General features: G+C 48.6%; 1 protein-coding gene across 4 annotated transcripts in view; it reads left to right on the forward strand.

Moving 5' to 3' along the window:
• The window catches only part of DIP2C (disco interacting protein 2 homolog C), a 359853-nt gene extending 335453 nt beyond the window's left edge, over positions 1–24400 (forward strand). For 3 of the 4 annotated variants that reach the window (XM_060005260.1, XM_060005261.1, XM_060005262.1), the window contains 6 exons: positions 5111–5172; positions 13443–13500; positions 14932–15006; positions 16825–16999; positions 18562–18685; positions 21290–24400. In XM_060005260.1, the coding sequence (XP_059861243.1) occupies positions 5111–5172; positions 13443–13500; positions 14932–15006; positions 16825–16999; positions 18562–18685; positions 21290–21542 (747 nt within the window). In that variant the 3' untranslated portion in view covers positions 21543–24400. Of the gene's footprint in view, positions 1–3696; positions 3727–5110; positions 5173–13442; positions 13501–14931; positions 15007–16824; positions 17000–18561; positions 18686–21289 lie in introns of all 4 variants that reach the window. The other variant, XM_060005263.1, reaches the window with a different exon arrangement.
• Positions 24401–26313: the final 1913 nt, after the last annotated feature.

Here is a 26313-nt window from a genome sequence, read left to right on the forward strand (position 1 = left end):
AAAGTTAAGAAAAGACATGGAAAGTTTAAAAAAATACTCAAATTGAACTTCTAGAAATGTAAACTATAACATGTGAGATGAGAAATACACTGGATGGAATCAATGGCAGAAGAAAAGATTAGTGAACTTGAACAGATAGAAACTTTCCAAAATGAAACGTGAAAAAAGTATTTTTTAATGGAAAGTGCATCAGTGAAATCGGGGGAAACTTCAAGGAACTTAGTATACATATAATAGGAGTTCCCATGAAAGAGGAAAAAGAAGAGTACGGTCTAGAAAAAAATACATGAAGAAATATATCGAATTTGATGGAACTATAAACCCACAAATCCCACTGCTCTAATGTAACGTGAAGGAAACTGCTTAACTAAATTGCCCAAAACCAATGATACAGGGAAAAGCAGATGAAAAAAATCAAGTTACAGAGGAACAGTGATGAAAATGACATCAGACTTCTCATCAGAAATGTAAGCAAAGAGACAGTGGAAAACAGCTTTTAAATACTAAAAGAAAAGTACTGTCAACCTAGACTTTCATAGTAGTCAATGGAAATATCTTTCAAGAGCAAACTTGAAATAAAAACTTCTTAGCCATACAAAAGCTGAGAATCAACTACTAGCAGGCCCACAGAGCAAGAAATATTAAAGGAAATCCTTTAGGCAGAAGGGAAATGATACCAGTTTGAAATCTGGGTTTATACAAAAGAATGAATAATGCTGGAAATGGCAAGTGCATAGGTAAACATATAAGATGTTTTTCTTATTGAGTCTCTTTAGAAGGTAATTGACTGCCTTTACAAAACTTGTAATATACTGTAGGGTTTATATCATCTATAAAAGTCAACTGATGACAGCAACTGCCCAGAGTTTGGGAGGGAAAAATGGAAGTATACTATCATAAGTTTCTTCCAACATGTGAATTAGTGTAATATCGCTTGAAGGTAGACTGGAAAATTAAAGATGTATGCTATAAGCCATAAAGTAACCACTAGAATTAGAAAAACAAAGAGTTGTAGCTAATAAGCCAACAGAGGAGAGAGAGTGGATCTATAAAAGAAGGCAGAGAAAAGGTGGGGGGATAGATGGGATGAATTATAAACAACAAAAAATAGGTTTAAACATAATCACATCAGTAATAAATATAAATCCTCTACCACTTCATTTAAGATGCAGAGATCATGAGATTGGAGTTTTAAAAAGCAAGACCCAGTTATATATAGCCTAAAACAAACATGGTTTAAAAATAAAGACACAAATAGATTAAAGGTGTAAGCATGGAAAAGTTGCACCATACTAGTGCTTATCAAAAGAAAGCTGAAATCTCAGTTACAATAGTGAAAACATCATTATTAATACACAGATCTGCTAGGAGGACCAAAGAATGTGCCTTGGGGTCATGCAGGCAGAAACACTGCTTAAAGTTCAGGGGGGAAGAGCCCACTGATGAGCCACTTTGCTGTGCCCATACCCTGCTGGAATCCAGTCCTGCAGAGCTGCCTCCTGTGCCCCCAGTTATGGGAAACTCCCTCAACTCCTCAAACACCAGCACAGTAGATATGCCCAGTATCAGTACTCTGGAACTGTGTCTGTATATCACGTTTCTGCTTAGAATTTGCTACTTAAGCTTAAGGAGTTATGTGCTAATACTAGATTGTACTGATGCTATAGTATGTGAGTTGCTGAATAGAAAAGTACCACTCAGCCGAGGTGTTCAGATAAGTACTGGGTTGAATTGGCTGTGCTGTGTTTGGGATGTGAGTCTGTATATCTACAGCTGAGATTTAAATATAACTCATTTGTTCAATAAGTGCTTAATACCTAACTGATACACTTTTATGACAATAAGAAAAAATGATTTTTACTGTATGTCCATATGTCACTTTTTATTATACAACTGAACATTAAAGTTAATCCTCTTTTCTGATTAATATAACTTGCAATTTCAAACACGTTTCGACTTCATTTCTGATAAACTTTGGTTGGAATAGATAGCTTTGCTTTCTTGCTGGTCCCTTCTGGAAGTATTCTGTTATCTTTAAATACTTAGGAGCATACTCCTTAGTTAGAGGAACTCCAGCTTACATTCTTTGGCAAAGTAAAGATTTTGTTAAATATGCACTCCCTACTATTTATCTTGAAATCTCAGAGTTTTCTACCTTAGGGTTTTTGAAACTTGGAAACACCTGTACATTAACTCTTTGTTCACGTCTCCCTCATTAGTCAGTAGACCGATTTTGCTCCAGATGTTATCTCCTCCACGCATTTACAAGATAGGAAACGTGTTCCCAGTCATGTGTATTTTTCTTCTGAGATACTACTTTGAGTCATTATTTTTAAAAATTGTGAATTAGAATAATTTAGAGAGAGAACATGGACTTAGTTTTGTTCCAATTAATGTTTGGGATTCAAAGAATCATGAGAGAAATTATTTAAATTATTGCATTCAGCTTGAAGAGACCCAGTGAAAGTCGTGTGTGCCTTCCAGGTGCACACACCTTTCCTGGCCCTCTTCTCTTTCCTGGAGTCCTGCCTCAGTTTTCTAAAAATAGAGATGCTGAGAGAAAGCAGTAGCCATGGTTACCACAGTGAAGGAAGTCTCAGAGAGAAGGATGGAATCGTAATTTTTAAATCTGGAACCATTGCTTTTTTTTTTTTTTTTTTTTTAAATAGACTTGCCTCCAAGTTGCGTGATGATATTTTTTCAGTCTGGCCTTGTTTATTCACAAATTGCAGCCTCAGGAAACCTAGTGAAGAGCTCCTTCTTTGTTGCTGCTGCTGTTGTCTCTGGAGCCCACCTAGTGACTGTGATGACGGGGTCAGGACCGCACCCAAGGGAGAACTTGGCCCTGTTCTAGTTTTCTAGGAGTGTTTGGGAAAGACACCGGGTCAGCCACGGAATACACAACATCAGAGAAGTTTGCCCACGTTGCTTTCTGGAGTCTTTCCCCCGTGGGAATAGATGCTTTAACAGGGGTAGAGGTGGGCACCAAAACCGTGGAAGACAAGAGAGAAATGAAGGCAGCGTCTCTGAGGACAGAGCTGAGGGTGAAGCAGGGTGCTCACTGGGGGGTCCCTCCCCGCACCGCTGAGCTAGACCACCTAGGAGCCCAAGGTTTGATTCACGCTTCACTCGTACTCTGACCTCTTTTCTTGTCCTAATCTTGTAGGTGAGTAGGGCTAGACACCCTGATTTTAGATCCACAAACTTCCAGGCTCCCCTTCATTGTTGTAGTAAGAAACTTGAAACTATTTCAATGAGGAACACTTGACAGATTTGGCCAATAAAATTCATACTCCCCACTTTCTCAGAAAAGAAAAGAAACTAGAGAAAGGTACCATAAAATCAAAACCCACTGACCATATGTATTAAAAGCAATTACTCAGGTCCACCCTCCCGTGGCTAGTCATCTGTTACTCTCCTCTGTTGCTCTGTGGATATGTGGACATCTTTTTAGATTTTTTTTAACCTTTAATGGTACAGTGATTGATTTTAACGACTTCCATATTTGACATTGTTTTTGATCTTCTTTTTACTTTGTTCCCTGCTTTTTGCATTTTCCTCCCCACCCCTCTCTCTTCTTCATCCCACTTTTATTGTTGGGTTGTTTGTTTATGTGTCTGTGTGTGTCCTGGATTTTCGGTGTCTGTTGGTCTGGTGTCCTTACCTCTCCTCTGCTCCCACCTCCTGCTGCTGTAGCCCCACCGGCTGTGGAAGCTGGCTGAGAAGGTAGGGATTTCCCGCTCATCCACACCAGTGCCTGCTAACCACCACCGTCTCGTCAGCTCCCAGCAGTGGGCAGACTAGGAGTTGAGTGCAGAGATGGGCTGGGCTTCTAGACCCGTGGTCAGGAGGGCTGACGGCCAGCGCGGTGTCACTTCTCAGATCTTGTCAGACGTCTCGCATTTGTGACAAACGCTGTGCCTCCATTTATACCATCAGTTTGGGGTCATCTCCGTTTTATTTCATTTTCCACTTCTAGTGACCTGTTTTCTGATTTGTTTGTTTTTAATTGGCCTCTTATGGTTATGTGCTTTGCATTACTCAGACCACAAACCGCTTCTCCACTCAGCGCTGGTCTGTAACACAGCTCCCCCAAGCAGTCACAGATCAGCGAGGGTGCCGTGGCCACACGGCAGTGCAGCTCCTCCTCCAGGCTGATTGCATGTGCTTTCTCTGTGGGGAGGATTATCGGGGGGGCCAGTATGGTACAACAAAGGTGTCTTTATTTTTACCTTTTTCTTATATTTAAACGTGCCTTTGGTATAAGATTAAGATTCTCTCGTGAGGAATTTTAGTGTAGTTCTTCAAATAAATTCTGAGAGGCTCCCTTATTTTTTGGCAGATTTTTCTTAGGTTCTGTCTTTTTCTACCCAAGGTATTGCATTACTTTCCCAAGAAATGTATGTAGAATTTTGGTTTGTAATGCAGCTTTAATGCCATTGCTCTTACATGAGCAGAGATCACTGTTCAGAAGTCAACTCAGCATATATTTTGAAGAGATTTATGATGCCAAGATAAGGTTTCTGGACCCTGTGGTAAATGAATAGTTCAGAACACAGGGTGCTGCCCAGATGACCAGTGGTAAACACACAACCTCCCTGACTTATGTCTTGGGCAGAAATGGCCTCCCGCATTGGAGGAAAACCAAGGCACAATTAGAACTAGAAGGAACAAGGTCATTATCTTTTATCTCTTCTTCCTTCATCTGTCAGCTCATGTCACGTGTTCTGCTTCAATATCTTGAGCCCTAAAAATACACCTTTTGAGATGCACGTGGTGAAAATCTCTCAGCAAATGATGCTTCACATCCTCAGCGACCTGCTTTTGCCAAAATGCTGCCTCTGTAGTTTCAGCCTTCTTTTATTTGGCAAGATGCCCCTTTTCTTTCTAATTTTCATAAATGTGATTGACAGTCAAGCTGTGTGAAAGTCCAGTATTATCTTAATAAGATGCTCCTTTCGGAGTTGGGTTATCAGTTGAGAGGTGTGGCTTTAGTGCTTTTGGGTTTTGTTCAGACTTTACCATAGAAATGCTCCCTAGCCAGTAGGAAGCACAGACCCAGCTCCTCCAAAGCAAACTCGTGTTAACCTCACTGTGTCCTTGCTTGCAGGGGACCTCGGGGCCCGATCCGACCACCGTCTACGTGGACATGAGAGCTCTGAGACACGACAGGTATTGTGATTTTTCTCTTCTTGGTGCCTGGCGTGCAGGGTTCCTTCTAGAAGGAGTACAGAATCATCTGCTTCAAACAAGGTGGTCCATTGAGCGAGCTTTCACAGCTCTCCACATTTACTGCGTGAGGTACCCAGTGAGCAACCAAATTCTTGTTTTCAGACACAAATGACAACGGTTGGCCCAGAGCCGTTGCAACCAGAGTTGCTGTTTCTCACAGTCTGCCCAGAAGACTTGGTCCTTTATTTGAACACTCTAGTCAGGCACCATTGTGCACCTGATAAAATATCAACACTGCCCACATTTCTTTACATGAATTGAAAATTTGTGTCAAGGCATTTCCATGAAAAACTAAAGTATAAGCCAGGTGACCTTTCTGTGCAGCTTCCTAAGCAGCCTTGAGCAAGAACGAAAGGGGGTGTTGCTAGTGAGTGCTTGTGAGTTCACCTTGAGGGAGGGAAGGTGGAGACAAGATGAGGAATCTTCAGCAGAACTTCTGCTCCCAAAGGGGTCCCTCCTGACATGCGTGAGGGGGAAGAGAGAATTCTATCATTTTCCTATAGACTTCCCCATTGATTAGGTCATTTCTTTGGGGTAGTTGTGGAGATGCCCATTTACTGATGCTTCTATGACGTGTTAATAGTCAGCGTGAACTCTAGTAGAAGGTGTCCTTTTGTAAATTACTAGAGGTGCTTGTGGACGCGTTGTGAGGGCCAGATACTGTGCTGCTATCTACGTGTCCTCACGTGGTGCCTACTGACGTGTGCACTGTGCTCACAACACCTGGGAGAGCAGGAGCCCCCAGCCTGGCCTGGCTGAGCGTGTTCTTCCATGATACTGAGTCCTGTGTGTGAGTGAGTGTGTCAGGGGCAGAGCTGCAGGGGCTGAGAAGGGGCCAGGTGTGCCATGCAGGCTCAGGTATCCTGGGGAATGCCAGCCCCCACTCACACCAGGGGTTCCCAGCCGGGTGCTTGTACCCCCAGTGGACGAGTTGCCATGTCTTATTAGCATAATCTGGGGAGTGTTACTGCTGGTATGTGGGGGGGCAGAGGCCAGGGATGCAGCCAGACATCCTATAGCGCTCAAGACAGACTCCTGCCGCACAGCAAATGACCAGCATGGCAGCAGTGCCGAGACTAAGAAACGCTGCATCCACCTAAACACATCACACTTAGAGGTGCTTCCCGGCCCTTGTAGCCCTCATTTTAGACCCTGCTATTCACAGGGAATCACAGGCTACAGCCCATCTGGTGGCAGAGAGAACCACTGGCCCACCAGAGCATACCGGCCCACTAGAGCAGAGCTCCATCCAGAACATTTTCAAAATGCAGACACTTAGCTCTGAAGAGATTAAGTAACAGTGTTTCAGGGGCATAAATTCCAAATACAACTTCTGGGCTTTAAAAAGAAATCTACTTTACTCCCTATAAAAATCATTTGAAAAAAACTTTATAACTTCAGAAGCTGAAAAACAGCTCATCAAAGAATCGCCGTTTGAGTAATATTTATGTAGTTCTGTCTGTGACCTGGCCCTCAAAACACATGAAGATCAAATTTGTAAGACCATTTAGATAAAAACTGCTGATCTTCGGGGCCTGAGAGGGTAGGTTACAGTCTCAGACGGACTTACTCACAAGAATAGTAATCAGGAAAGGACAGTTGGTCCCATTGTGTGTTACAAATCTCCTGGAGTACCAGGGATGGTTGGGAGTGGGGTTCAGGGAGTTTTCTTTCCTGGAAAAGGAAAGAAATCTAGAAACTCCTTTCTGACAGCTTTGTGACCTACCTTCTTAACTATCTTCAGTGTGGCAGATCTTCCTATTGAGAAAAGTTGTGATTTAGGAAAAGTGAAATTGGAACCTATACGATGTATCATGGTAAAGTAATAAAAGTCCAGTATCAGATTGATTTCACTGTTCTAGAAAGAGCCAGGAGACCTGAGTCATAGTAGGAGTTTCTTTTCCTAATCTTTTGACCTTGGGAAGTCTGTATCCTTTTAAGTGACACTTCTGTTCTAATCTGTAAAGTAATCTCTTATAGATACATTTCCTGACTTGGTCATTCAAAACAGAAGTAAAAGTGCTTTGTGAACTGGAAATTGCAGTGCAGTCATATGTTAGTGACACTGACACGTTAGTGACACACATCGTTAGTGACACTGACATACGTTAGTGACACACATCGACCTTTACAATTAAGGGTAGCATTGCTCAGTGTCAGAGGGATCCCACCCCCGCCCTGTCCAGGCCTGGTGAGAAAGCCTCAGAGTCGTCCCCGCCTCTGCCCCTGGAGCACTCTCCCGGCTCGCATTTCACATTCTCAGCTCTGTCCTGCGTCAGAGGACAGGCATGGCTGGGAGCTGAGAGGCTGTCAGACACCAGAAACACGTGCACTGGACTTGTCCCTTCCTCGTCTTCGTCAGGGTTTGACTTAAGAAACCAAAGCAAAGTCCTGCCCTTGCACGTGGTGTTCTGCTGGTTTCTGTCCCTGGAGGCACCCTCTCGCAGTCACAGCAGGGAGCCTTGCTCCCTGGGCTGGCTTGCTGCTGCCACACGCAGCTCCTCCAGGCTGAGGTCCTGCCGCACGCCCGGGCTCATCGCCGCTCTCTCCTGATGGGCCCCTTCTGAAGGGGGCAGAAACCCAAATAGGTGTCTTACGTTAAGGAGTAATTACCGTGTCCCTTCCTGGAAGGCACTGTCCTCCCCCTGCTGCCCAGGGACATGGGAGACTCGGCCCAGGGCCACCCCGGACGCAGGAACGCCGTGCACGCTTCGTCCTGGCCGCCCAGTGCACGCCGCTGGGCCCTGTCAGCTCCTCTTCCTGTGTGTCTGGGCTGGCCGCTGGGCAGTCCAGCACCCCCGTCCTCTTGACCTGCTCCGTCAGGATGTGCCCACGCTGGGCTCTTGTCCGTGGTTCTGAAGTGGCCGGCTCCTGACAGCAGCTGTGGCGCTGCCAGCCCTCCTGTGGGGAAGGTGCTGTGGTTTCCTGATTGTGGCGCATCTCCAGAGCCACTGGGTTACGGTGTGTGGGCAGGCGCGGTCCCCGGAGGAGAGAGCCTCCCCTCCCCGTAGTGCCAGCCTGGGAAGGGCTCCTACTGAGTTTCCTGTATTTCTGTGAGTCACTCGCCCTCCCGTGTGTGCTGCCTGTGTGTGTAGCTCCCAGCTCTTTCAAAAGATACATCTCTGTCTCCTCCTATAAGGGGTGGTTTTCTCTTTGCTCTGTGGATATTTTCAAGTGAAGGAACGGCCACCCGTGTGGCATTTGCTGGCAGGACAGGACCACCCCTGAGTGATTCCAGCGTCCCCTTCCTGCTTGCCTGTGAATTGCTGACAGAGAGCACCCTTTCATACTGACCAGGGAAGAAATTCTTTGTTCTGTCCTTAGGTTTGCCCTCCGTGCTTGCCCAGGTCCCTGCCACCACTCAGCAGCCCAGCCAGGAGGCCGCAAGGAAGTTCTTAGCGGTAGGGTTTCCCACATTTCAGGTGACATCCTCAGGTGACATCCCATTTGCCTGCCTTCCTCAGAGGCTTCAGCTCAGCAGGGAGGGTCAGGAGACAAGATAAACTCCTAAACTCCGAGAGCAGGGGAGGCCTGCTGGCCAGAGAGGCAGAGGCCGGCCAGTGTGTGTGGCCAGCAGTCCCACTGCTGAAGGAGGACCGGGCCATGGACTCCACTCCCCATGTTGGCGGGAACCTTGGGGTCTGAGAGGAGGAGAAGCACAATGTCTGGGCTCGAGTCGCAGGCCAGGGCACTTGCTCCCACTCTTGGCTCAAGTGGCCTGGTTCCATTCATGACACCAGGTGCCCCGCTCAGAAGTCATCCCTGTCATAGTGCCACGGCCAGAGCTACCTGAGTGGTGGCTGTGAGTGGACAAAGAGCAGAGCGTAGCTTATCCAGGACAGCCCTCATTTTTGGCAAAGGTTTTGCTCCCTTCCCTTGCCTGGCGGTCTGGCCTTTGTAGGACACCCAGCCTACTCGCTGGCCAGCTGCCCTGCCCGTAGCAGCAGCCACACTAGGTGGGCTGAGCCAGCAGCTACCTCGGCCCCTTTCTCTTTCATTCTTTCCCTCTTTCCTCACCCCTGCTTCTGCCCACTCATAATCTACCCGGCCAATTGGGCCTCTTTCTTTATTGCTTTCTCCATCCGTAGCCAGTTGCCAATACCCACACTCCACAGTCGGCCAGCCAGCACTTGGACACAGGCTTCTTCACTTAACCTAACTACTTAAATTGGCCTAATTTAGTCAGTGTAACGGGCTGCAGCCTCCTGACCCAGCAGGCTATAAAAAGTTATCATTCCCAGCATTGATATTTCCTGCAAGCATCGCATCTGTCTGAAAGCTGCTACAGGTGAAGTTCCATGGATTCTTCGTGCTCTAATGGTAATTTTTAATTATAACCCACCCTAAATTAGCATAATGCTACCTGGGTCCTAGAAGAGTTTTAGTCCCTTTTAATTGTCTTAATGCAGCCAGTAGTTTATTTTTGAAGGATGGCATCGTTAAGCCTGTTGGCATAAGGCAGACCTCAGAGATTCTGTGGATTTGATTCCAGACCCCCTCAGTAAAGGGAATATCACAATAAAGGAAGTCACACGACTTTTTTGGTTTCCCAATGCATATAAAAGTTATGTTTACACTATACTGTAGGCGATTAAGCGTGCAATAGCATTATGTCTGAAAAAAACAAAGTATACATACCTTAATTTTAAAATATTTTGTTGCTAAAAAACGCTCACCGTCATCTGAGCCTTCAGTGGGTTATAATCTTTTTGCTGGTGGAGGGTCTCCCCTCAGTGTGGCTGGCTGCTGACTGAACAGGGTGGTCCTTACTGAAGGTTGGGGCGGCTGTGGCAGTTTCTTAAAATAGAACAGCCAGGAAGTTCGCCACTGACTCTTCAGGAAGGATTTCTCTGTAACACGCAATGCTGATGACAGCATTTTACCCACAGCGGAACTTCTTTCAAAACTTGGATCAGTCTTCTCCAACCCTGCCCCTGTTTTATCTACTAAGTTTATGCCATATTCTAAATCCTTTGTTGTCATTCCAACAATCTTCACAGAACCTTCACCAGGATAGATTCCATCTCAAGAAACCACTTTCTTTGCTCATCCATAAAGTAGCTCTTCATCTGTCCAAGTTTTCTCATGAGATTGCAGAAATTCAGTCACATCTCAGGCTCCACTTCTAATTCTAGTTCTTTTGCTGTTTCTACCACATCTGCAGTTACTTCTTCCGCTGAAGTCTTGAACCCCTCAAAGTCGTCCAGGAGGGTTGAAATCAACTTCTTCTGAACTCCTGTTAATGTTGATATTTTGACCTCTTCCCGTGAATCATGAATATTCTTAATGGCATCTAGAATAGTAAATCCTTTCCGGAAGGTTTTCAATTACCTTTGCCCAGATCCATCAGGGAAATCACTATCTATGGCAGCTATAGCCTTATAAAATGTATTTCTTAAATAATAAGAATTAAAAGTCAAAATTAGTACTTGATCCAGGGACTGTAGAATGGATATCGTGTTAGCAGACATGAAAGCATCCTGTATCTCATTGTCCATTTCCATCAGAGCCCTTGGGTGACCAGAAGTATTGTCAATGAGCAGTAGTGTTTCGAAAGGAGTTTTTTTTTCCTGAGCACACCTCAACAGTGGGCTTAAAATATTCAGTAAACCATGTTGTAACCAGATGTGCTGTCATCCAGGCTTTGTTTTTCCATTTACAGAGTACAGGCACAGGCAGAGTAGATTTAGCATCATTCTTACAGGCCTTAGCATCTTCAGAATGGTAGATGACCACTGGCTCAACTTCAAGTCACCAGGTGTTGTAGCCCCTAACAAGAGTCATCCTGTCCTTTGAAGCTTTGAAGCCAGGCATTGTCCTCTCCTCTCTTGCTGTGAAAGTCCCAGATGGCATCTTCTTCCAATAGAAGGCTGTTCAATCTACATTGAAAACCGTTTTTTCGGTGGAGTCTCCTTCATGAATGATCTCAGCTACAGATCTTCTGGATAACCTGCTGCAGCTTCTTCATCAGCACTTGCTGCTTCACCCTTTACTTTTCTGTAATGGAAAAGGCTGCTTTCCATAAACCTCATGACCCAACCTCTGCTAGCTTCTAACTTTCCTCTGCAGCTTCCTCACCTCTCTTAGCCTTCATAGAGTTCGAGAGAGTTAGGGCCTTGCTTTGGGTTGGGCTCTGGCTTAAGGAAATGTTGTGGCTATTTTGATCTTCTATCCAGACCACTAAAACTTCCTCCATATCAGCAATAAGGCTGCTTCATACGTTCACTTTTAATTTCCTTCAAGAACTTTGCCTTGGCATATACAACTTGGCTAACTATCTGGTGGTGCAGGAGGCCTCGCTTCCAGCCCATCTTAGCTTTAGACCTGCCTTCCTCACCAAGCTTAATCACTTCTACCGTTTCATTTAAAGTGAGAAACGCGTGACGTTTCCTTGAGAAGAATGTCACTTGAACACTGAGGCCATTGCAGGGTTATTAATTGGCCTAATCTCAGTATCATTGTGTCTCAGGGAATGAGGAGGGGGAGAAAGACGGGGAATGGCCAGTCAGTGGAGCAATCAGAACACACAGCATTTATTAAGTTCACCATCTTATAAGGGCAAATTCGTGGCACCCCAAAACAATTACAATAGTAACATCAAAGATCACAGATCACCATAATAAATGCAGTAGTAATAATGAAAAAGTTTGAAATATTACAAGAATTACTACCATAATGTGACAGAGACATGAAGTGAGCAAACGCTGTTGGAAAAATGGCACCGATAGACTTGCTTGATGCAGGGTTGCCACAAACCTTCAATTTGTAAAAGAAAAAAGAACACAGTATCTGCGAAGTGCAGTAAAGCAAACAAAGTGCCATAAAAGGAGGTGTGCCCACATTCTGGAAGGCTTAAGTAGTATAAGATCTAGGTGGTTTTTCTTTGATAGCCCTCATCTCTTGCTGTCAGCATCAGGGTCTTCCTAGAGACAAATGCCGAAGCATGTGGTGGGTATCAAGTGATCCAGAATTGCTGCAGTGACTTCTTCCACTCATTACATTGTTGCTGCAGCTACTCAGGTACCTCCAGCCCTCCCAGGGTCTCCTCTGCTCCTTTTGTCTGCAGCCACACGAGACACCACACCAAAGACTGGCTGGAAGGCATCCTTTGCCTGAAAGTAAGAGCTTTTCAGCTGCTTTTCAGAGGCCTGCAGCCCCAGGATGCCTGCCGGCACGGGAGCCCTACCCACACCCCTCTCTGTCGGGACCTTGTCTGTCTGCCCTCCTCCTGCTCATGTTGTCATCCACGCCCTGGACCCTCACTCTGGGCGACCGGAGCAGAGCCTGCGAAGGAGCCCCACCAAGCTGTGCCTCGCAGGGTCCTTCCTTCATTGCCCATCCCCCTTCAGCCACACTTATCAGTTATGGGGGCAGATCTGTGCTGGTACAAAGAATGGGTCGTGCTGGTGAACCTGACAATCCCGCGTTCCCTGGCCCCATCCTCCTGCTGACGCCCCCTTGTTCTGCAGTCAGGCATCCCAGCAGGTTCCCCTTCTCTCCGTTTTCCTTAAATAAAAGTTGCCTGTAGGTGGATGGTCAGCGTCACAGTCTCACAGTAACATGGAGAGATGTAAACCCAGTCACAGAATAGTTAAAATAACACAGCTGGGAAGGACTTAGCGAGCTCAGGTTGTGACTGGCACCAAGGTCCTCCACAGTTTTAAGATTAAATCACCAGTGAATAGTTTTTAAATGGAAAAGAGCTTCTTTTCTAAAAGGAGCTTTTGCTGTCTGAACTGGCCGGTCCTCTCTCCTGTGCCTGTTTGAGGAGGTGGGTTCTGTGCAGCTGTGTCTGAGGCCCTGCCTGTGGTCTGCAGGGGCAGGGCCGTGAGTGTTTCAGGACCAGGCATCGCTGTCACAGGTGTGGCAGCTCATTGAGGAATGCAGTTTAATCCTTATACTTTACCTTTTCTGCAAGTGCTACGTCGACCCCCGGTTACTTTAAATGCAGAATCGCTCCCAGTCATTTTTCGGGTTGGTAGGTGGGACTGCATCTCCGTTCTCCGTGGCCTGTGTGGTGGCCCTCGCCGTTTCCTCTCTACTATCGACTGCTTTTTCTTTGACTTCTAGACTATCTTTGCGTTGGGTAATGCTCATCAGCAGAGTTAATGTTCCCCATCAGACTGCCAGGCATTGACCAAGTGCTGGATGTGGGGGAAGGGAACCGCTGGTACAGAAAACACAGTAACACCTTCTGTTTCTCTTTGTAGAGTCCGTTTAGTAGAAAGAGGATCTCCTCATAGTTTGCCCCTAATGGAATCAGGAAAAGTAAGTATTGAAGGAAGGCGTATGCATGTCCATATAAACACGAGTCTCAGTTTATGGGCTTTGAAAATTCAAGAAATAGATGGTAGATTTTTTTTTTTTTCAAAAAAGTTTTCTTGAATGTAGTATATCAGGACTGGTTTTGGCCATGAGCACAGAAACTCAAAATGACAGTGTTTTAAATGAGTTAGGTTTTTTTTCTCATGTAGAGGAAACCACCAGGGACCATGGCATCTTATGTCTTGGCCTCCCCTCCCAAGGGTGCCTCAGGGTCTAGAGTGGTTTTTCCAGCTCCAGCCTTCCTTTGCACATTCCAGCCAGAGGAGGAGAAGCAGAAAAAGGAGGAGGCCAAAGGTGCAGACTGTAAGGACAGCTCCTCAGCTGCCTCACTCACACTTCAGTATCCCTGGGCATTGTCACCCACAGCTGAAAGGCAGGTTGGCAGCACTACATTGGTTTTGAATGTCTACGGGCCTGGCTAACAATCGGGGCTTGTTTACTGCGGAGCTGGACAAAGAATGGTTATCAGGGGACAGCTAGTCGTTCCTGCAACGGTGGTTATCTTGTTTATAGAACTAAATGCAAGAAACGTATTTAGACGTAATTGAAGATTTTTTTTTCTTTTTTGGCTCCAATCGTCAGATCTCTTCTCCATTTAACATAATTCTAAAAGCATATTGTTTTTGGACCTTTTACAGTCTGTGTCTACATGATTGCCCATTAGAATTCTTGGTACTAAGTTGGCTCTAAGGTGGGACACGGCGCTACCCACCCACCCAAGTCGGTCTGGCGGGCCGTTTGTCAGACGTGTTCGAGGAGCGTTCACCACAGATGTGTTGCCTTATCTCAACCGCACAGTGTTAATTAGCTGAACTGAGACGGGTTCTGTTCTAAATTTCCAGAATCAGGTTTTGCTTCATTACGTGGTTTCAGTGGAATGTGGAGCATTTCTGAGCTAAACGTCCATTAAGAAGGAGGTGCTTCCTATTGACATTGTACTAGAAGATGTTTACCAGCAGGAAAAGTGGGCGGTGTGGTGGAGGAGAGGGTCAGAGCCGCAGGCGCGGTGTCCTCGTGGCTCGGCAGACGCGTGGGTGGTGACGGCCGTCTCTTCTGGACACCACAGAGCAGCTCTACTAAATCCTATTTTGCAAGCATTGAGCCTGTTAAATTATATCGTGTATCATGTTTTTGTTCAAATTCTTGATTTTAGGATCACTTTAACACAGGCTCTGTCACTGTAATAATTACAATGAAATGTAATTGTTTTGCTGTAATTATATGATGCTGTGGTATATAATTTTGATTTAAAGCCATTCACTTTCTAAACCATTTTAATCAGGAAAATAGGCACATGGCATGAAAGCAAGGTCAAGGTTGATTGTGCAGTATCTACCTGTCTGTCCGCTGATGAGACTCTTCTTTCCAACATAGATACTTCCAGGGGTTCGGATCATAATTGCCAATCCAGAAACAAAAGGACCGTTGGGAGACTCACACCTGGGTGAGGTGAGTTCTGGGGACTCACACCTGGGTGAGGTGAGGTACAGGGTGTCCATGAAAGTTCAGGATTACAAAGTAGGATTTCCTTAAGGGAGTATCATAGATTCTCTTCAAAAGTTTAGAAAAGAGGAAACTTCATGTGAGTGGACTGAGTTTCCTTGTTTCCCAGCCCTTGGTTTGTCTTCCACGTGCCTGCTGCTTTCACAGCAGGGAAGTCCTTCATCAGGAACACGGTGGAGAACGTGCAGAGGGACTCTTGCGAACCCCAGAATCGTAACAGCACCAACAACCGTGGCAGGCAGGCTGGGGACACGACAGGTGTTTATCTGGGTCAGAAAGTCACTTCCGCTCCCTTGTGTTGACCATGAACCTGGCCAGTGACTCCCCGCCTGCCCCCTCATCCTGCGCGCTGTTGGCTGCGTGTGGCTGCAGGAGACCCTTCCTGGGCCGTCATCCCCGCAGCTTGCCCTGCTCGGCCGGCCAGGTGTGCCCGCCTCTGCCTTACACTGTCCTTCTCTCTCCCTGATGGACTTGTTTCTTCTGACATGTCTGCCTCCCCTCCCCACCCCACCCCCGTTTTCCTCTCCAAGGCCAAGCCCACAGTGACCCTGTCCTGCCCTCTAGGACCCTCTTGCAGGTGCCGCCCACTGTTCGGTCAGCTTCCCCCCCTTCCTCTGACCCGTTCTGGCCACACACAAAAGGCTGCCACAGCTGGCACCCAACCAGCACACCAGCCCCGCCACTCTCCTGGAGTGGTGCCCTGGGCACATGTGTGTACCTCGTAAAGGGGTGAATAGTGATGAGGCGTGAGTCCTAACCACTGCTCACTCCCCAAACCCTTTTTCTTCTTGGACGGTTTTTTGGCCCCTCACTCGTCTCTCTCTATGTGAAGATCAGAACTAGTCTGTGAGCTTCACTATATTTTAGGGATTTCCTTTAAATACATGTCTAGGAATGAAATTGGGATGTAGCACCCGCCATCTCGGGCACCTGGAGATGCTCCCGGCGGGTGCTGTCCTCACAGCGGGCGGCCTTGCTTGGAGCTGAGCGGGTGCGCTGGGCGGAGGGGCAGGAACCACTGCACCCTGATGTTCTACTGGGAACGTGTCTTAACAGAGATGGTTTTCCTTCCCCTCGCTCGACGGGGTGCCCTCCGTCTCTGGTCTGCTTCCTCGTTGCTTAGCAGGCACGACTGAGGGCCGCTGGCTAGACCTCGGCTCCTCCGGGCCTTATCTGTGCGGACTTGATGGGCTCCTCTGCCTTGTCCCTGGCTCTGCTCAGCCCACGTGGTCGGCACCGTGTCAGCAGGTTCCCATTTCCACACTCAGGCACTTTTGTCCCCCATTTTTTGATGTTACAATGCCTTTCCCTGCTAGAGTTTGTTTTGTGTTGTGTTGTTTTATTACAATGTAATATTCCCAAAAGTATGCAAACCAAGTGAAAGGGAAAATAAATCACAAAGCTTTTTAACATTTTTCCAGCTTGCTTTTTAGAAACAGTCGGTACATTTGAATAAATACAAGGAAACTCATACAACCTCGTTCATTTGATGTTTATTTCAAAAGCCCTCAATCCATCTGCTTTAATAGAATTCTCAACAGATGATGGCTTGGTTGTTTGCTCAGCCATGAGCTTGCTGTCATGCCTTCATTTCAATAAACTTTGTGGCATCTGTGTCTCCCCAGAAACTGGAATCGTCTTGTTTTTGGAGGGCAAGGACAGTTTCAATAGCACGGAATATAATCTATTGAGTTGTAAAAGCAGCTTCTGCCCTGGAGATCATCTCAAGTTAACTTATCCAGTTATATTCTGCTTCCTTAACAGATCTGGGTTCACAGTGCCCACAATGCCAGTGGTTATTTCACTATTTACGGAGATGAATCCCTCCAGTCAGATCACTTCAACTCAAGATTAAGTTTTGGAGACACACAGACCATCTGGGCACGAACAGGCTATTTGGGGTTCCTGCGGAGAACTGAACTCACTGATGCAAACGGAGGTGAGAGTCCCAACAGGCGGCACGAAGGTCCTCAGACCCCGGAAACCCATCTGGGGTTTGGGATCCCAATCCCGGGAGAACGTGCATGCGTGCATGCTTGCTGCAAGCCAGCCTGAAAACAGCCGAGGGTGAGAGAGCGCCAGCTCAGGGCACGTGCATCCAGCAGTGGAAGCTGCATGTCACGTGCTCTGTGCTCCCATGTGAGCCAGGAACACATTTAAAACCAGAGGCAAGAGCCAGGTGCCATGTTGTCCACAACAAGTGCCTGTAAGTGCAGCTCACAGACTTGTCGCCAGTCCTGGAGCCACCAGCCCAGCCCAGGCCCTCCTGAAGCCCTGCTACTCTCTTCCAGGGCAGGAGGCGCTGGCCTCGGGCGCTCTGCATTTCTGCACCTGTCCAGCAGGCCTGGTGCCGCAAGGTGCCTGAGGGGAGCAGCAGCTCTGAGGGGCTGGCGCTGGGTGTGGGTGTTACGCAGAACTAACACATTAAGAGCCTGCCTGCTCTTCAGGTCTTTGCTGATCCTGGAATCCTTTCTCTGCTCTTTATTTCACTAAAAACAGAGACAGGACTTGGGTATTACATAGAGATGGGGCCTGAGCCTTCCTGACCCACCTGTCTGATGGGGGCTGTGCCAACCTGGCTGAACCAGCATGAATTTAGGGGAAAAGTGCAGGATACTTTGGTGTTGCATTTTCAATTTGGGAAAATCATAGACTGTTTTACTTGAGGATGCTATCTGGGGTTCCTTGAAGAACTAAGCTTAGCAACACCCAGACCTCCCAGGAGGCAGGGCAGGTCCCGTCCTGCGGAGCCCGGGGGCTGGAACAGTGGGATACCCCACGGCAGCTGTGGTTAGAAGCCAGCAAGTAACTGCCTCCACCTCATCTGACTTAAACTGGAAAAGCTTTATTTTCTAGTGTTTTATGTCAGTCACTTCTCTCAAGCTCACCGTGATAGATTTACTAGTCTAAAGATTAAAGATGTCTCCTTGTTTTTAAGGAAAGATGGACAGACTGCATGTTGTCATTATCCCAAGGTTTGCACAGCTGATGAGAATAAATTGAACAATTACACGAGCTAAGGAAATTTTTGTTCATGAACATTCTCATAAACTATGCTTCCTCTTCCCGCCCAGACGTGCAGTAATAAGAGAGTTAAGAGCTCATGTGCTGGCACCAGAGGGAACTGGGCATAACTTGGGCTGTGCTGGGTCCTCACCATGTGACTCCAGGAGCAGGTCTGCTGGCCCGTGTCCCGGCGGTGCTGATGCTGCTGAGGGCTGTGTGATAACGCACTTGACGGCGTGTGGAGGCTACTCCTGTGGGATGAGGGGAGGGACGTGCAGGCATGCGGCCAGCGCTGAGCCAGGCAGCACTTCCGCCTGCACCTTCTCCCTGAAAGCCTCGGGCTGCAGAGTTTCCCTGGTAAAAGGGAGACAGCATCCCTTGCTCAGTGATCTTTTCTTTGCATCTCTTTCACATTCAGGGGTAGTCTTTTTTTATTTTTTAAGCGGTTTGAGCGGCATTGCGGTGAAGCTCACACGGTTTCCATTCCCCGTACAGAGCGCCACGACGCCCTCTACGTGGTGGGGGCCCTAGATGAGGCCATGGAGCTGCGCGGCATGAGGTATCACCCGATAGACATCGAGACCTCCGTCATCAGAGCCCACAAAAGCGTCACGGAATGGTGAGGAGGGGGCGGCAGCCCGAGGGCACGGGGTCCTGGGCGGAGTCAGCTTTCCAGGGTGAATCTGAACCTCCGAAGAGCACTCCTAGTGCAGAGTTGTTGCTTTTCCCGAGAGTGACATACAGACGGCTGGGCAGTGTTTCCAGGGAGCCGTTTATTTGGTTTTTTGTTAAGGAAGGCGTGATGTAGGGGAAATAGACTGTCCGCGGGAGCCTAAACGCAGCCTGCCTGTGGGAAGACCTTAGGCTCCAGGAGGGGCCGCGTTTGCCAGCATCACTGGGTTGTCAGTGACAAGTCACCCACCCCAGCCGTCCTTGGGGGTGAGGAGCCTTGCAGGCCACGCTTCTCCCTGGCTGTTTGGTTGGCTGTGATGTGTGAGTGTGCCCAGATCACCGCCTGGCCTGGGGGCTGCAGCGCTGACGACCTCCTCGGGGCCTTTACGTGGCATTTGAGAGTGAAAAGTGGCTTCAGCACCATTGGCTGCAGGTGTGCTCATTCCCTTAGTCCCTGAACTGGCAGAGGCCTGATGGAGCCGGTCTGGAAGCTCAGGGCAGGAGCCCCAGGGGAGGCTTGTTCCAGAACCCCTCGGGAGCAGTTTTCTCGGCAGGTGGGTTGGTCTGAGATTGTCGGCTGCCTCTTGTTAGCTGACGCAGGCTGGTGTTCTTGGCCACGCACTGCACTGCACAGAGGACTTGGCAGACAGAAGAGTCGGGTGGACGGGAGCGCCTCGTCCCCACTTGGTGCCGCGTTTCAGGGCGAGCAGTGACGGAGCCCGTCTGGAGCACAAGTCCCCCGCCTGCCAAAGCTGCCTGTCCACTCGTGTGTCGAGGAGGGCAGGGCAGAAACCCCAGAAAGGTATCAGCCCAGACATTGGCAGGGGCCCACCTCAGTTTCCATCTGAATAGCTATAAATACCAATCACAGCCTTCAATTTTTGTATTTTTAAGAAAATAATTTTGACTGGCTTGTATTGCCTCCCTCGAGTATTTTCTATGTAGTTGAAAAGGTGCCGTTTCCACTTAAAAGTGTGTGGCAGGAGTGCCCCTCGTAGGTTTCTCCTTTCTGTTCTGAGCATTGCTTAGATGCCGTGACGTGGAATAAAGCTGCATTTTATTCCGAAGGGTTTCTCTCTGTTGGAGTCTGTGCAGCACAACTGTTCTGTTATTTCCCTCCCCCTTGCCTGTGGCCCCCCCACAGGGTGCCCCCATCCGTCACTTTCATGCAGAGAAAGAAGGATGTGATGCCAGGTCACATCTGTGACTGCCTCACTGAGTACAGTCCAGCCCCCCGGCCCTCTCAGCCACCGCGGCCCCCAGGAGAGCTCCGGCGGAAGGAGAGTAGCCGGCAGCAGCCCGCGGCCTCCTGGCAAACCCCCTCCCCAGTTAACTGTGGAGTCTGAGCTGGTCCTGATGCTGCGCCATCGATTTCAAATGCCAGGATAAGATTGTCCCCAGCGCACATCAGAGTAGCCACATGTGATTCATGGGCTCAAGGCGCGGCCCTTGTGGAGCGGTGCCCGGTGCCTGGGAGTTGTGCCCTGGGACTCGGCGCTGGCCCTTCTTCTCGGGAACAGCTCCCCACAGGTTGTTCCCTTAGGTGTACACGTTCGTCACAAAGCAAACTCCAGAAGGAGGGGTCTGCTGAACACATTCTCCAGTGTTTCCCTTTCATTTTCATGTATTCATTGGCCGTACTGAACAAAATATTCATTTTTTCCTAATAGGCATACTCTGTGCTTTCCGGAAGCAATAGTGAATGTTCCCAGATACTTCCTGCCTCACAACTGAGATAGAACCTTCTCTGTGTCTGGCAAGAGAAAGATCCCCGCAGCCCACTGCAGGGCGCCAGAGCCTGGCCTGGCCTCCACGCGGCTCTGGTGGCCAAGGGCAGTGTGTGTTAAGGTTCTTAAACAACCACGTTTTAAAAGCCCAACTATGTGATGTTAAAGTGGCTCAACGTGTAAAACACTGTTCTTAGGCGTCTACAAATTGGGCAGACAGAATACTCCGGGTGGCACTCCTGTTGAAAGATCCAAAATAAGACACTTCTGGGTACATCTCTGGAGTTCTCCAGGAATTACCCCACATGAGTCAGGTCTCACTTCATTGCCCTCATCCTAAACTCAGTACTTCAAACAGGAATCAGTTAATGTGCCCTGGGTCTGCAGTCGACCGCTGAGGAATCGGACCCCAGTGTGGCTGGAGCCCACGGGTCAGGCGGGCCAGGGGCTGGCAACTCTTCTGCACATGTTTTTCATCCCCCTGGTGGCAGAGGCAAGTCAGGACCAGCCCCAGTGCCCCCGCTGTCCTAGCCTCAGCAACAAGCCCACAGACCATGTTGCAGGCTGACCCAATCACCCGGCGGGACAGACTCCACCCTTAGGGGTGTGTGGATCCAGGGAGGGCAGGGGCGGGGCTGCCACCGCGAGAGCAGGTCGGTAGGAGGTGCGCGTGACGGGAGTGTGAGAGCCGGTCAGGGACCAACAGGCCTGAGGAGGCTTAGCGCCCGGGCAGGTCCACAAAGAACCCAATGGAACGTCTGGAAAAGAAAACAGGATCGTTAAGTTCAAGCCCCGCTGTACAGTGATGCTTCTCTCTCTTCCAGTGCTGTGTTCACCTGGACAAACTTGCTGGTGGTTGTGGTTGAGCTCGACGGGTCCGAGCAGGAAGCCCTGGACCTGGTCCCCCTGGTGACCAACGTGGTCCTGGAGGAGCACTACCTGGTGGTGGGGGTGGTGGTGGTGGTGGACATCGGCGTCATCCCCATCAACTCCCGGGGGGAGAAGCAGCGCATGCACCTCCGCGACGGCTTCCTGGCCGACCAGCTGGACCCCATTTACGTGGCCTACAACATGTAGACACTCCCAGAGGCGGGCCATCTGCTCAGTGTCGCGAGTGTGCAGACGCCAGGGCGAGTTCCCGAGCGGAGCTTTTGCCAAGTGGTGGGGAGGAGACTTTCCACTCGTCCTGATCGGCACGGGGATGAGACGAGAAATGTGAAGTTTGCTCAGAAGGACTTTGCGTTACTGCCTTCAGTTTATTGGAAAAGCCCATTTCAAAAACTTTTTCTTTTTTTTTAATTATTGGATAATAAGTGCTTTCTTCGTAAATGTGGTATTTTGTTAAGCCAAACTAGCAATTAAAAAAAATATTCTGCCCTCCAGATGGGTTCTTTTAAACAATTTATGTAGTGTGACAAAGAATTGTTTTCTCTGTTTTAATGTGTCATGAAATCTTAATGCCATGGACCTGCTACTAACTTAAGCCATTGCTGGAGCTCATCCTTTTAGGACAGTTTGTTGAGGTACGAGAAAACCTTCCAAATAGCACCTTCCAATTAGATTTTAGCAGCTTTCTTTGTCAGAAATGTGCTGAAGAAACAGGCTAATAATCGGCCTTTGAATTTTAGCATGGAATGAGAAGAAATTATAAATAAGGTGTATTTCGGCAATTACCTTGCAGATATCTTTGTACTAAACTAAAATGATAAAATAAGTTAACTTCTTATGTAATTATGTACAAAACGTTTAATTTATTTTGATCTCTTTAGAAGTATAACAGAGAAAACATTCAAGAATATTAAAGTCTTGTAATGTTTGCTAATATAAAAAGTGTTGTATTATCTTGCGTGGATAGCATCACAACAAATATATATATATGAAATATAAATTCACTAAGAACAAAGGAGATTTTAAAGTTTAAAACGCAGAACCTGTCACTTGCATGGCGTCCCCTCCACTGCACTGTAGATAGACTCTCGCCGGTTGCTGGTGTGCGCGGCCAGACAGCCAGCAGCACAGTCGGAACCTTTCCTCTGGAACCAGAGACCAGCAAGTGGCGCTGTCGCCTCAAAGGTGGCGGATCGGAGCTGGACGTGCACTTTTCCCTCTGCTGCAGGGTCTCAACGGATTGTCAGTGCCGCGTGCCCACCGCACTGCACGGCCTGGGGAGCAGCTGGCCCGCAGCACGCGCTCTCTCGGCCACAAGAAGTCATTGCACAATGTTCCCATCATTTTTGTTTGTGTCACCTTTTTTTGGTCCTCGGTATGAAAGGAATGTCATTCTGTGGTCATTTGCAGCAGGTTGTGCTGACTCCCTCAGCGGCTTTAAGGGAAGAGACTCACCAGGAGGGGGTCGTGCCTGGGGAGCCGCCCCCGCTGCCAGGACAACAGAGCCACTGGCTGGGGCAGGAGGCCCCCAACCCCCACCCCCACCCCCCACCCCCATCACCGCACCTCCTGCGAGGACACACTTCTGATTTCCATCTCTTGCTGCTGCTGCTGCTGCCGCCTCACACGCCTTGGAACTTTCAGAGCTCCTCGCACACTCCCGGACTGAATCAGCCCGTCTGCCTCCAGCCAGGAAGAAGTATCAGCTGTCCGAGCAAGATTCACTTTGTAATTGCCCCAGTGCGCCCCACGGGGGCTGTGTCAGGTCTGCATGACTAAGATTGCTGCTGGCGAGACTGAGACCCTTTCTGTGAGGTTGTCTTATCTGCCTTTGCTCTGTGTGCTGGCAGTGAGCCCTTTGCTACAAGAGAGTTTTGTTTGACTTCTGAGATCCAAGGCTAATTGCTGTTAAAATTTTAAGTGGCATTTAAAAAAAATTGTCTGCATGTGGGGTGCGTTGTTCCATCTCCACAAGTTATTTGATTTTTAAAATATTGTTTGACTTCATTGCTGTGTATGAATATTTCTCTACATGCTTCAGATACACATTCCCACAGTCTTTCGCTTCCTAAGGCGGAAAAAACCCCACCACACACAGAAAAGACACACATGCCCACCTTGTGTAGGGGGAGGGGTTTAAGGTTTCGGGTCCGACACTGATGAGGAAGCAGGACTGCAGGTGGCTCGCGAGACCCAGCGAGGTGGGGTGAGGTCGGTCCTGCTGTCCTGTGTCAGCGTCGAGGTCCAGAGGGCTCAGGGCTGGGATCCAAGTTCTGTTGTGCAAGAAAAAGGAAAGGAGGCACTAAGTACCACCCGTTTAGCAATAAAGGAAGATCGTTCTGTACTAGGAATTGTGCTGTGGATGAGTCATTCATGAGAACGTAACCAGTGTTTGTCTTGTGACCTTGTGCTTTTGAAGTCAGACAAAACCGTGTGATCACCTTGCACACAGGAGGGTACACAGTGATCACTGAGACTCAGACCAACCCGACAGGGCGGCTTCCTCATGGTGCTTGTTTATTATATCTATTTAATCCTGCTTGACACTTTACCCAAGGGAAACGGTCCCTTTTACCAGTTGGATGCTAGCAGCGTTATTTCATAGTGTGGTGACTGGTTAGAGAAATTCATGTACTCAACCAATCACGGTTTCAAACAAAATTTTTATGTGCAAAGGACGGCAACCTTCTCGTATGTTAAACCACCAGTAAGCTTTGTACATCTGTGATAACGCCTGTTTTATATTCAAATGAACAAATAAAAGCTTTTATTTTTGTTGCTCTGAAAATAGCAGTTTCTTAATTGGTCCCCTGGAAAACTGGGCCAGCTTCCATCCTAGGAAGGAAGTGACTCCTACCAGGAATGTATCTGACTCTGTTTACATAATTTGTTGCATTACTTATCAGTATAGATAATCATACTTTGAACAATGTTTAAATTTTGATGTGGGCATTTATTGCTAAAAATCTTCCTATGGCAACAAATGTTTTGTGAAATGTTTTTTTTAATTCTTTTAAATATATCTAAATATATTTGTTCACATTTTGCTCCAAGTGTACAGATTATTGGTAACTTTTAGGAACAAGGAGTGTGCGTCTGTGAGCACATACTCTCTGCTGCTCCTCGGCAGGAAGCTTTGCCAGGACATAGGTCTCGCTGACGATTCCAACCCAGATTATCTTTGTTTTGATCTTGGCTTCATCTCTTGGAAAGAGCGGGATACTCCAATAAAGATGTTTAAAAAAAAAAAGTAGTAGCGGGTTAACTGACCACCAGCCTAATGGTTACAAAAGCTTAAGTCTAATACACGTGAAAATCAGTAGAACTGATTCTGCACACAGATCGACAGGCTTCACCCGAGTGCCTTTGTGTTAGAATTCCACTTGTACCAGGACCGTCCCGCGCTAATGGGGGGTATAAAAGTGGGTGGCTGGTGCAGACCACCTGCACTGGGTGACTCAGAACGTTGCTGACACAGAACCGCCCCGTGTGGCCGTGCTTTGTGCAGAGTGTGTGTTCCTGTGCGTGCGTAGAGTTTCTTCTGGTGCCGCGTTGTGCGTCCTCCAGCACGATGCTGAGGTCTGGGGACACAGTCAGGAGTTTGATCAGCTGGTCAATCATCATTCTGGGTCTTACCGTCCTCGTTGTCTCGGTGTCCCACGTCGGGTGGTGTGTCCGCCTCAAGGAATGTGGTGTCACTGCTTCCAAGGAGAGAGGTTCCGTTTCCTTGACACCCACGTCTTTTGTGACTTGTAGTCTCGACTTACGACATCTTCGCAGCAGAACCCACAGCCCCCGTCCCCACCGGTGGGCCAGCCCTTTCTCTCCTGCCGGCCCGCAGGCGGGCGCTGGGTCCCGAGAAGGCATCTTTCCCGTCACGGCCGCTCTGGCTCCAGTACAGTGGGCTCCTCAGTTCACCTCTTATTGTCTTTCCGTTTTTAAGGTTAATCCATGAACAAAATAGCTGGGCAAGACCAAGTCAGTACGATGCCTTAGCGAGAGACTTGGGTCAGCCGTGCTGCCTCGGCGGTGGTTGGCGGTGGTGACCCCTCGAGGTGGTCCACGCATCAGCTCCTCTGGCTGGGGTGGATCCCCCGTGTCTCGGTGACCCCTCGGCTCCCCCTTCCATCCTGCACATCACTGTCACCCCCAACTCAGTCGTTCATGGGGGGAGAGTTGGAGGCCCACCCAGGGCTGGCACAGAGGCCTCTAGCAGATGGACGGCATCTGCGGCCGGGCCGGTCGTGCTGGTCATCGGGGCAGGAGGCCAGCAGGTGGCTCGACTCCGCGGCTCCTCACTCGTCACCTGTGAAGAGAGCGCGGGGCCCCACGTGGGGCTGTCGGGCTCGGGGGACAGACTGACCAGGGGAAAAGCAAAGGAACAGAAATGGAAAGTGAGAAGGAGGAAGGGAAGCCCGGCAGTGCGGGCGCAGAGGATCCAGGCTTGGCCTCAGCTCCCCTCGTGTTGCTTCGTTTCCCTACCTCGTGTTGGTGTTGACACGTGTTGACAGATATCTCTGGGCCTGTCCAGTTTCCCTGGGGGGACCAGGGCATGTGTTCTCTGCGGGCCAGACCAGCCCGAGCAGACATTCAGATGCGGGGGAGCCGCTGAGGGGCAGAGGTCTGCTAACTTGATGCGTCCCCGCTCTGCTGACCGTCAGGAGGACGAGGACCGCGTTGGGACCCGCACTTCGGCGGAGCCCGGGACGGAGCAGTGAGGTGAGCGCCATGTGCGGCCAGAGCTGCCCCCTCCCTGCATTCCGGTGGGACTTTTTCCGAGGGACTGGATGCACCCACGCGTCTTGTCAAGTCACCCTTGGTGGTCCCTGAGCCCTGTCCATGCTCCCTGAACCTGGGGGGCAAGGGGCAGCATTGCTGTGCATCCCATTCCTCAGCCTCCCGTGAGAGGGCAGAGGCCACCTGTCCTGACCACTGTCCAACGGGCTTTCCCACAGGTCAG

This window comes from Delphinus delphis, chromosome 2 (genome assembly GCF_949987515.2).
Source record: "Delphinus delphis chromosome 2, mDelDel1.2, whole genome shotgun sequence".
Classification (NCBI taxonomy): domain Eukaryota; kingdom Metazoa; phylum Chordata; class Mammalia; order Artiodactyla; family Delphinidae; genus Delphinus; species Delphinus delphis.